Source organism: Vigna unguiculata, chromosome 1, assembly GCF_004118075.2.
Source record: "Vigna unguiculata cultivar IT97K-499-35 chromosome 1, ASM411807v1, whole genome shotgun sequence".
NCBI classification, from domain to species: Eukaryota; Viridiplantae; Streptophyta; class Magnoliopsida; order Fabales; family Fabaceae; genus Vigna; species Vigna unguiculata.
In genome coordinates, this window is record NC_040279.1 from 28402288 (window position 1) to 28415217 (window position 12930).

Below are 12930 nucleotides of genomic sequence, written 5' to 3' on the forward strand. Positions count from 1 at the left end.
GTCTGTAGTTTGTGAGAGATTGATGGGTATTTCTTCATCCACCTCCATAAGCAAGTTAAAAGTCATTTTTACTCTTATCTTCTTCCATGATCACCCGCTCATCACCATCCTCATAAACCTCCATCTCCATCTTCATATGCCTCATCTCCTTCATAAACGTAATGCTTTGTCCCGCAAAGCTTAATACTCGTAAGAGGTCATTGTTAACCATATTTACACCTAAAAATGGTTCTAAGAGCCTTCTAATACCATACTTAGACCTATAAATAGTTGCAAACATCACTCTTGAAGAATATGAATGCTTGGATTTAAAAAATATCTGAACACGAAAAATATTATAAACCTTAAATATTCATAAACATATGAAGGAATGAAGTTTATTAATTGCCTCATTTTCCAATTCAATACTCGAGTAAGCCTGAGAAAAAGGTTATACCATTTCATCATTGACCCACAGATAGGTAGAATTCCCAGCTAAGATATACTCACCTGTGATATAACTATCGGCACCTCGACTCCTACGTCGGTTAATTAAACGAAAAAAGCAAATAATAGATCCACTCACACACCAATTTGTAATTCATCCCAAGAATAAGGTGAAAGAGCAAGAAGGAACTAGAGGCAAGGAAGTTGAACTTGCAGGGCATCAGCCACCAATGCCGGTTGAAGCTGCTGAGGTGGATGAGCCAGGAAGCAATAGACCTCATGCTGCTCAGCTCCCAGCTTTGATAACATGTTTGCACATGCATTATCTTGTCTAAGAGAATGGATCAAGTCCAAGGACCAATTTCTTTGCATGAGGGAACGTATGTCAGCAAGCAAGCCACTGTAGGCACAATCCTCAATATTGGCTTCCTTAATGAGATTTATTGCTTCTAATGAGTCAGTTTCAACCAGCATGGTTCTGTAACCCAAATCCCAAGCTGCGATCAAACCCTGACAAATGGCATAAAGCTCAGCTCTCACATTCGTTGCAAGGCCAAGAGATCCATAGAACCCACCAAGCCACTTCCCCTCTACGTCACGAAAGAGACCCCCATAACCAGCATTTCCAGGATTGCCATTACAACAGCCATCCACGTTCAGTTTCACAAAAAGTTTTAGACGTGAGTTCTGGGAGAGAGAATTCGCAGCAGAAGTACCCTCTTCCCCTTTCAGATGCAAAAGAATTGCATATTCTTTTACTAGAGACTGAATCAGAGAATACAATCCATCATTATCTGTTGGAGTTGGAGAATTTCGCTTGAAGATGGAACTATTTCTATCCTTCCAAAGTAGCCAGATCGTGATGGTAAACCTCAAACAGTCAGCATAATAGTCCCTGTCGGGAAACCAGAGCTTCAGAAGGAACCTGTGCATCCAGTCATGAAGAGATGTTGAAAAAAACTCATCACACACCTCAGGAGGAACCATTTGAACCCAGATTGCAGTAGCTCTGGTACAGTCTCGTAAAACATGGATGACAGTCCCTTCCAAGCAGCAGAATGAGCACCTTTCATTAGCGGGCAAGCGATCACAGAGGATGGCCAAGAGGAAAGTCTTGCAGTGTTGGGGAACCTTGAGACGGGATATCCATCTCCAGGATGAAAAGTGTGGAGATAAGCGACCGTCCCTTGGATTTGCAACACATTGATTGGCGGAATTAGTGTTGCATTCAGACAGGTTTGTGCGCCAGTTTTCAGCATCTTCCTTACATAATATGCGCCATCCACATTTCTTTATCACTAATTTGCTCTTGAGACTGGAAGAGTAAAATATTAATTGAAATTTGTCATGAACATAAAACCAGCGAGCCCTATAAATCGGAATATATAAAATCAACAGGTGAGGATATTTATGATTTTGGATTCCAGAGATGAGTCCCTGCTCTGTCTTGTGACACAACTGCTGCAAAATATTTTTGAGACTAGGAACCTTTGAAATCCAACCAATGCGATATTCCTGTGAAGGTGAAGACTCCACATCTTCTACAACTAGGGAAACCAAAATTCCCCACCATTCACTTCTATGATACCGGTGACGAAGTGGAGCTATGTCCATCGGTATTGACACAGTAGAGTCGGCCCAGATGTAGTTTTCTTTCAAGTATTCTATGTCTTGGACTTGGTTGAGATGCTTTTGATAGAAAAAAAATGATGGAATTTCGTTTCCTGGACTTACCAATAAGGTTTTGAAGTTACTGGCATCTTGCAACTGTTACAAGGAAATCAGCATGTTAAAATTTAACAAGAGATGAGGTTGTATTATAAAGAGAAAGATGCATTGACGGACCTTATCAAAGGCAAATGAGACCAAATGACCCCATATCTGTTGCGGATCTGATAAAGGTTTCATTGAACCACAATCACTTGCATTTACATAATGTACTTCTGGTGGCAGCTTAGGAAATGACTCCAGCCTCGGGCAGCACTTCAATAATAGTCTTTCTAGCTTCAAAAGTTCAGAGATACAACCAGGAAAACATACAAAATTGTTTCCACTTAGATCTAATGTTACCAATGATGATAAGCAGCCAAGATCTTCAGGAATTGATCCATCATGGAGATTGCAATAACTCAAGTCCAGTTTCCTCAATGAGGATAGACCAGAAAAAGAAGGCAAGACCAATCTCTTTGTTGTTGGATGACTATTAAACCGGAGAATCTTCTCAAAAGGGAGAAGTGAGCTCCATGAGTTTGATGCTAGGTCTTGGCATCCACGAAATAAAAGCAGTCTGAGATTTTTTAGAAGAACAATGGATGAAGGCACTTCCCTAATAGCAGTTTCGCTTGCATTTAAAGATTCCAAAGCCTCATTTTCATTCAAATTATCAGGCAGTTTAGAAATTTTTGAACAACCGGAGATATTGAGCCTTCTGAGAGATTTCAAATTAGAAATGGTATTTGGAAGGCGCACAATATTTTTGCAACCCTCTAAAAGCAAGTTAGTAAGACTTGTCAAGTGACCAACAGACACAGGTAGTTCAGCTATGGAAGTCTCCTCTAAAGCAAGCACGGATAGACTTTTCATACTTTCTCCAAACTCAGGAAGATTTCTAACTGCGGAGCAGCCTGAAAGAACTAGACGATTTAAAGAGTCTAATAACAATTTTCTCGGAAGGATTTTGAGATTTCTGCAATCTTCAAATGTCAGGTACGAAAGCTTTTTAAGAAGTCCAAGAGATGCATGAACCTCAACAAGGTTTACACAGCCTTCAAGATCCAATTTTTCAAGATTTGGAATTCCAGTGAAATCTGGAGTTCTGTGTAGATTATTGCAATTTCTCAAATTGATGATCTTCAAATTTTCCACAAACTGGAAATAAATAAATATATATTAGCCCTTAAAATAAATTACAAAAGAACCAGATATTGAATGGAAATGTTACCTTTGTTCCTCCCCAAAGGTGTTTTATTTTGCTTTGACACATATGAAGCTCAACGAGTTCATCCAGTTGGGCTCCAACTGGCAGGGATTCAAGAGGATATTCCTTCCACACAAGAACTTTTAATCCACTGGGAAGACATTTGAGACCAAGCGGAAGTTGCAGTTTATTCAATATCATGAGCAATCTTAGATTACTCATCTTTGAAAAAGCATCCGGATTCCAACATGTTTCATAAGGCTCAGGCAAATTTAAAACTATAGCTTGAATGGATTCGGTTCCCTGAGAAAACATGACATAAGATTAACACAAGGAGTAATGAGAAACAATTTGTAAATCAAGAATATACTTGTAAAAAAGAACTTACATTGTTATTTCTCAATACTTGATCAATGTCTTTGAGTGTCCACAGCCTACTCCTCTTGCTGGCATCATTAGGAGATTGTTGGAGAACAATATTCCTACCCATTTCTTGAAGCAAATCGTGCATCCCCAAATGCAATCCATCATAAGTTACTAATGATTTTTCAATTAGAACTTCTATACCGATCAGTGGATTGAAATCACAATTTTCCAATATTCGTGTTACATCATCTTTGGTGTTTCCTTTGAAAAAACAAGCAATATCTAGAAATATAGCCTTCTCATTATCTCGTAATCCATCATAACTTATTCTTAGAGTCTTGCAAATATCATTTTGTGCGTCCTTCCTTAACATTTTCAAAGCGTCTTCCCATATGGAAGCACTTCTTCCACAGAGAAATGAACCCAACACTTTGAGTGCCAAAGGAACACCTCCAGCATATTGGACCACAGATCTAGACAACTCTAAGTAAGCTTCTTCAGGCTTTTCTCCTCTGAACGCTTTTTGGCAAAAAAGTTGAAGGGATTCATAACTATTCAAGACCTGAACATCATAGTTCTCACACACATGAAGTGATTTAAGTAGATGCTTATCTCTAGTTGTTATAATTACTCTACTCCCTTGACCAAACCATTCTGGCTTCCCAGCTAAATTCTCCACTTGGATATCAGAACTTAAATCATCAAGGACAAGAAGAACTTTCTTATTGAATAAAAGATTCCGTATTGTCTCCTTTCCTTGGTCCAAACTTTCAATTCTCATGCTTCTTATTTTTAAATGGGAAAGCAATTTTCTTTGTAAGCAAAGCAGACCGTCTCTTTCATTAGAAACCTCTCTAACATTCTCAAGAAAGCAACTGATATCATATTGGTCATGGATTTTATTATAGACAAACCTGGCTAATGTTGTCTTTCCAATACCACCCATGCCCCATATGCTCATAAAGCGAACTTCCTGTGAATTCGTTCTTAAAAGTGAATAAATGCTGTTTATCCTATAATCAATTCCAACCAGTTCATCATCATAGGATGGCAATTTACTTTGTAAGTTTTTCCACACCTCTGCAACAATTTCTTCAATGAGTTCTGTTTCTCGCCTGCATAAGAAATTATTAGGTTTGAAACAAGGGAATTGACATGAATTATAACTAAGTAAAGGAACAAAATGATTATGAGGATGTATTTTGATTAATGTTTTGATTCCTAGAAATCCAAGTATGAGATGAAAGTCACAAATTAAATAAGAATGAAAAAGTTGAGTGACATATAAAGATGAGGCTCCCATTTGCAAACATGAAGTTCTTAAGAGATTTCCTTCAAAAAATAATCTTAATTTCAAATCATTCCATATCTCCTCCACTCTATCTGTATGTGCTGTCTTATGGAGGGAGAAACCGAATGAACAAGCAAAGAAACCATCATATTATTGCAGCATTTCCAGGCTTGATAAGAGGTATCTCCTCGCACATGTTGAACAGCGGTCCCATCATCAAATTCCACATTGTTCTTGGCACTCACAGGACAGTAATCATGGACCTGCTCCATGAGTGCTAGTTCTTTGAATCAAGAAGAGGAGAAACCAAGGAAGTGACAAGATTTTCACTTCAGTGAAGACACAAGAAACTATGTACTGAAGTTTGTATTGGATCGTCATACATGATGAAGAAAGAGGAACAAAAAGGTCAAAAAACAGAAAAGAAACCCAAAAATAACAAATCTGATGTGTAGCATAGCCCTTCAAAAGAAGAGCTCTGATAACATCTTACATTTACTCCTACAAGACAGTATTTTAGCATTCATGATGAAAGGAAGACTCTCCAAAGAAGAAAAGAGAAAAAGAAGCGAACGCATGGACAGAGAAAAGGATTTGATTGAAATGTATCTTATGTTACAAAAAGGTGAAACGAAAAAAGGTGAGACGAAAAGAACAAAACTTAAAAACAAACGCAAAAAAAAAAAAAAAAAAAAAAAAAAAACTGAAAAACAATCAGACATGCATCATATGAAACATAAGACGCACAACAGGACCGCTCAACGATGACACATATGACCCATAGGGTTTAATAATTCGTAAGTGAAGTCATATATTTTATGCTTGAATATAGCTATAAGACCCCCTTTTTCTGATTTAAAAAGGTTTTGGGTATGACCTTATTAAAGGGTTCAGGATCAGCCCACTAGGGACCTCTAGAAACTCCCTTTCCAGCCACTAATTTTCAAATTTGTCTCTTTTTCAAAAAAATAGTCCACCTCTTTTTTTCCTTGTCTAAAACAGAAGGTATGCTAGAGCACAACAATATCCTCCCTTGAGCTTACTGGACGTTATCATCAGCGTAAGTAGAACTCTAAACTCATGCTCTCTTTCATTTTTTTTTTCTGTTTGGAAGCTTCAGTTCCACCTTAACCTCTGCTAGGGTCTCAATTTTCACTTCCTTTGGTTCTGTTTTCCAGTTCTGTAAGCTGTAATCGTGTCGTAGTGCTTTTCTTTTAGGGCTTGTTCTTAGGTTAGTACCTGTCAAAGTAAGGGAAGCTTGAACTCCTTATTTTTCTTTGAAATAGAGTGTACTTATTTTCATTCTGGGATGTGCTGAGTATGTTTGATTGATGATTGCATTGAATGGGGATGAATTTCATGTTTGGGTATCTATGTGTCACACCATATGCTTTTTGGTTGTGAGATTTTGACTTGTTCCACCGCACAATTTGGTATCTAACAATTTTATCTTCTCAAACTTATTTCAAAGTGGTTTATAGATGATACCAAATTGAACAATTGCAACAATCAATATCTCTCATTCCAATTGCATTCTAAACTACCTAAAATTCTCTAACCCATAGATACCCAAACATGAAATTCATCCCCGTTCAATGCAATCATCAATCAAACATACTCAGCACATTCCAAAACGAAAATAAGTACACTCTATTTCGAAGAAAAATAAGGAGTTCTAACTTTCCTTACCTTGACAGGTGCTAACCCAAGAACAAGCCCCAAAAAAAGAGCACTACGACACGATTACAGCTTATGGAGCTGGAAAACAGAACCAAAAGAGGTGAAAACTGAGACCCTAGCAGAGGTTAAGGTGGAACTGAAGCTTCCAAACAGAAAAGAAATGAAAGAGAGCATGAGTTTAGAGTTCTACTTACACAGATGATAACGTTCAATAAACTCATTAGAGGATATTGTTGTACCCTAGCAGAGCTTCTGTTTCAGACAAGGGAGAAAAGAGGTGGACAATTTTTTTGGAAAGGAGACAAAATTGGGAGTTAGTGGCTAGGAAGGGGGTTTCTGGAGGTCCCTAGTGGGTTGACCCTGGGCCCTCTAGTAAGACCTAACCCAAAGCCTTTTTAAATCAGAAAAAGGGAATCTTACAACTTACCCAACAACAAAAATTTTTGACCTCGAAAATTCACTCATAAGATAGAAAGAAAACTATGTTTTCCTCATTTTCTCTGACAACCACCACCTAGACATGACTGATATAACAACTCCAACACCTATAGTCACTGGAAACTTTGCCTCTATGCTAAACGATATGTGTTCAACAATGTATATTGATTTAGTCACTACTCTCAAAGCAACTCCCAACCTCCAACCTTAAAATTGGAATGCTCCTTCATACCTGACCAACCAACTTGTATCTGATATACTGACTCACCTTCCATATGCTCTCCACTACCTCTTGTAAGTTTTTATCAAAATCTCAGATAACTTCAGGTCTCAAACTAAAACATGTTAGTTATCAGTCCACATCACCTTGTTCTCTCCTTTAAGCATCACTCCACTGACTTGATCACACTTGACTTCTGGCCTACTGCCCCACCATCAACACTCTTGACCACTTTTATGCATAACGACACTCATAACATCTTGCTTCCTTTGCTGGTTTCAACCAAGGTAACAAAGTTCACTACCAAATTATTCCATTTCCAATTTAAAACTTTCAACTGTTTCAACCACTGTATTCATTTTGGCGTCCTATCTTCATTTTTGATCCCTTAACTTGTAACTATCCTTCCACAACAACCTCAGAACCATAACTTTTCTTGACTTCAAATCTCTAGTTTGGTCTATATCAAGCAACTCTACGATACACCTCAAACTAAGATTGTCTGATTTGTCTTTTTCCCAACCTTGTTTAGAAACTCACTTGTCTGTGTCAAGTGACTAGACTAATGAAATCTCCTCACACCTTCTCTTCCTAACTCAAACATTTATAATTCTCCACCAACTCTTACTCTTACCTTGTCAAGCCCAGATCTTGAGTTCCCTTCTCTGACTAAGCACCTATTCTTACTTCCTTACTTCTAGGTTGGCACCCTAACTTGAAACCATAACTCAACCATCTCCTATTTCTCTTGTCCAACTTCCTCAGTGCAACTCTACACTTCCAACTCTGAATGATTGAACACTCTTAACTGATACTCACAAGAACGAAACCTTTGATGTTTTTAAAGAATTGGTCTTCGTAGTAACCACTAGGTCATGAGTAAGATAGTTCTTTTCACGCACCTCTTACCATTCATAAGCATCACTTGCCACCATCCCGCTGCGCTACTCTGATCCATACAGAAGGTCACTTATTTGTTTACTCAAAATGATGATCCTTTCATGCCTGCCATGAACAGGAAGCAATCATCGTTGAGAAACCTTCCTCAAAACCTCTATAAAACTTGCAAAACTCTTTAAACTCCCCTTTTGATAGCCTTAGCATTCTGTTTTCTCAATATTGTATCCACCCTTTTTACAATTATATGTCCTCCTACTAGTCACTCCAACCTTGGTCAATACTCTTCTTGAATGGTTTGACACACCACAACTTCTCTTTCAAGATCCACCAAATTTGTAGGCATTCCAGTGATTATACTGGGTCTATACCATTATGTTTCCAACGACCCTTTCACTTGGTTCTCTTACTTCACCATTCCAAAACAAAAATTCTAATATCTACTTTAGAATACATTTATAAATTCTTCTACCACTAAGATCTTTTGCGTCTATTTTTTTGCTTTCCTTTATCAGATAATTTTTTTATTCACATGACATTCTGCCCCCACCTTTTAGCTTGATTGATACTCAATCTGCCATCACTGACTTATCTCTTTGAATCAAAGGACACTAAATCGTTGGGGATCACATCTCCTAAGAATGAGATTAAGAAAACAATCATTTCACCCTTGAGATTATGTCCCAACCTCGCAAAGGAAATAATTCAAATTGGCTGTGAATTTAAATCCTTTGATCACCACGAAACACGTGACACACTCGAGTAAACTTCACTTGACTGCAACTGTAGCAAACCACCATCTCAACTCCAACTCCCTCTTGCAGGCAACCATGACTCCTTTACCATACTGGCGACACCAAGAAGTAGAAGATTCCAAACAAAACCAAACGCACATCTCAAGCACCACTTTTATACCTTGTATCTTTCAATTTGATCATCTACGCTAACCGCTCCAGCACCGACTATCACAGACACCATTTCAACCACTTCAGAGTTTTCTTCTCCTTTCATTCTTTAGAGTACTTTGCCTCCACTAGTTTTTGTCCTTCCCACAAGATCAAACTTAACGGTACGCTTCTTCTTCCAACACTTAAATTCCTCTATCTCAGCCCAAGGTAATTCGTTATACTCATGTAAACTACTTTTCCTTGAAACATCCTACTACCAACTGAAGAGACCAATCATCTCCTTCTGACTATTGAACCTAGTATGAAACCTTTATGCCACTTCATTCTTATCCACAAATTACTTTCCCCTCTACTAAGGAAACATCACTTTACTTGACTGACCCGTAAACTCTGCTCCATCTTAGCCTTCCAATAGAGATTTGTCGTCTCTTTACACCTCACGTTCTTTATATCTCTTAGCTTGCTCGATGTCAAACAATCTCACTATTTCTGCCACCTATGATCTACCAATTGTTCCTCTTCCACCAATCCAAGAAAGCACTAGATATGGCCATATATGACTATATCCAATGACACTTCTCCTAACATTGTATGCATCTGCATAACTCTGAACCTTAACATTGTCGGGATATAGAACCAAGTTGATTTCCTCAAACGTTGTTACTCTTGCATACACTGATATCTTCCATTGTTGTAACCTCTAGATTCAACTCCTTTTGGGAAACTTGTAGTATCTAATTCCAATAACATGTCCTTAAAGCTTCCTCTGCCCAAACATGGTCATATGAACTCTAGAGTCTTCTCCTAGTCTACTAGCACAAAACTTAGCTTTCCTCGCTCAGTGATATACATCATATAACAACTTCCTATCTTTCAAGCAAGAAGTTCTCTCAGAGGCCTCATCCAACCCTTGTGAAGTAAGCAGATCAAGTTGACCTTGAATCTGCATTCCTTTACCACCATAGACATCAAACACATACCACAGAGGCCCAAACAAGTCAAACTAGAACATACAAAGCAAAATTTCATCATCTACTAACAACCAAACCCCTTGTCTATCACCTTTTTTTCCCCAAACCATTAGAATTAAGAAAGGAAAAAACCTTTGATCTAGTCATGAGTGTGCACTCTCATTACTTTATCAAGACGTTTTTTGTTCTTAAAACTTTTTGGTTTCACCGACAAACTCGACTAAACTTGAATACTCAAGCCTGTGAGACATGACAAACCCACAACTCTCAGGTCATTCTAAGGACGAGCATGCTCTGATACCATAAAATGTGACATCCCATTTAATAGATAAGTATAATAAATAAAAAGTCGCATAATCATAATAAAATAGAGTCAAGGCAGAAGTATATCAAAATTAACCTTTTACAGTCATCCAAAATATACTCAAGAGAAAGACTAAGACATAAAACACATGCCATAAACATAATTTAAACTAATCTGTGTTTAAATTATGTTTATGGCATGTGTTTTATGCCTTAGTCTTCCTCTTCAGTATATTTTGGATAACTGTAAAAGGTTAGTTCTGATATACTTCTGCTTTGACTCTATTTTATTATGATTACACGACTTTTTATTTATTAGATTTATCTATTAAATGGGATGTCACAGTAACCAACCATATATTGATATAATTGAAATTGTAGGAATACTTTTATTATACTGGTGGAGTAAAAACGTTATCATCTTTATAGAAAAATATAAATATACATAAAAAAAAATTAAATGTCTAATTTAAACTGATTTTATAGAGAAAAAGCAGTTATGTCGATAAATCAGTTTGTCTTCGTAACTAAGAAAAATCATAATGTTTGAACAATCTGCTTGAGGAAGATCAATTTCCTAATATGATTTAAACCAAATAAATTTGAATCCTTAGACAAAGTCCTGCATCAAACACGTTTAATTGAACACAAACATGACTTCACTTAAACATAAACAAAATTATATTTAAGTAACACGACTTTTTCATGATGTCATGATGCAAGCACAACTTAAGGTCTTTTTATGGGTAATTTGCTTATGAAATTAGTACAATTTTTTAAAAGATTTTCAAAGTTGGCCAAGTTGAGTATGAAATAATTTTGTTGGATATGTTGTATAGCACAACTTCTTTGGTAATGTCATGCTAACATGACTTCAAGTCAAATATAATGAAATGGTTTGCAATTGACTCGACTTCTTCTTTAGAGAGTCGAACTAAAATCACATGACTTAGTCCAATTTCAAAATTTATTAAAAAATTGCACCATTTTTCAATAACAAGTTTCTCCACATTGGTTAAAAATATCCACAACTTACGGCAATTTAAAAAAAAAATACTCAACATCAATTTAGTAAATTTGTCACATCTCTCTCCCTTTCTCATTTTCTAGGGTATTATGGTATCCATAAGTAATTTCCTAAAATCTCCTGTTTATTTGAATTAAAACATTAGCATTTTATAAACATATTTTCAAAACTTTGCTTTAATAAATTTTTTTATAAATGTTTAAAAAGAATAAGAAAGGTAAAATAATCGAACTTTTCCTATAAGTTAAATCAGCTCGTGTTATTCATCTTTTGAATTAGTTATTCGAGTCAAGTGAGCTCATAAAAATCAAGAACCTTAGTTCTTTTAACATATTGAAAAAGGTCAATTTATTTTATCTTTCTCATTTTCTTATAAACATATCACCTAAATCGTCCATTGATAATAGGCTTTGATTTCTAAAAATATAAATTACTGGTTAGTTAGTTTAAATTTTGAGTTTAATACTGAAGATATGTAATGCATTTTATTAAACGTAAAATTGTAAAGAGTAATAAACCAAATTAAACTGGACTTTGTCCTTTAATTAATCATTAAGCCATATCTTAGTAAACCAAAAGTAGACTTACTTATCCTTAGAGGTCCAGCCAGACAAAGCCGCGACGTCCTTCAACGCTTGTCTCCACATCCGAACCTCATCGCTCCCAAACCTCTCTACATGCTTCGCAAAAGCTTCGGCGAAAGTTCCTCGTTGATGCCTTACGTCTGCGGGATCCACGTCGTAGAAGATCGGCAGAACGTTGCGACCGAAATTCGCTCTCGATTCCAGTATCCTGAGGAGCTCGTCCAAGCACCACCGCGAAGAGGCGTAGTGCGGCGAGAGAACCACCACGGAGCACAGAGACTCGTCGATCGCCTTCAGAAGCGCGTGCGAGATGACTTCTCCTCTCTCGAGTTCTTCGTCGTCTCTGAAAACTGCAAAGCCGCGTCCCCTAAACGCAGCGTAGAGGTGGTCCGTAAAACCGTTGCGCGTGTCTTCTCCTCGGAAGCTCAGAAACACGTGAAATTTCCACGACGGAGCTTCACGCACCGATGCCATTGCAATGGAAATTGGAATCACTGTTTCGTTTGCATCTTCACACTCTTTCTATGTGTGTGTGCTCTCTTCCTCCACTCTCACTCTCACTCGCTGTAGCTCTCAGTTTCATAAGCGTTGATATTAATTGAAGTGGTTGAACAACCAACTAACTAGTGAATTACAAGTCACACTTTATAGGCATTTTCTTCCTGCACCACGCTATTCCTAACTCCACCCCCAGACAACACAAAATGATTAAGATACCCTCCTTCGTTATAACACGCATGGTTGCCACGATACTGTTATTGTTACACCTCCCTTGTCCACTGCAGAGAAAAAAAAAAAAAGAGAATTTGTTCCGATATTTTTTAAAACTTATTTCAGAAAATAAGTTATGAAGAAGAAATAGACAAAAGTAGAAAAAAAGTTAGAAATGTAGATAGAGGGAG

General features: G+C 37.2%; 1 protein-coding gene across 1 annotated transcript; it reads right to left on the minus strand.

The window, feature by feature from the left end:
• Positions 1-307: 307 nt before the first annotated feature.
• Positions 308-12631, minus strand: LOC114184872 (TMV resistance protein N-like). The gene is made up of 5 exons (XM_028072249.1): positions 12033-12631; positions 3732-4824; positions 3368-3646; positions 2272-3294; positions 308-2193 (listed from the first exon to the last, which is right to left on the minus strand). Exons 1-5 carry the CDS (start codon positions 12500-12502, stop codon positions 616-618), a joined length of 4443 nt encoding a protein of 1480 aa, XP_027928050.1. The 5' UTR covers positions 12503-12631; the 3' UTR covers positions 308-615.
• Positions 12632-12930: the final 299 nt, after the last annotated feature.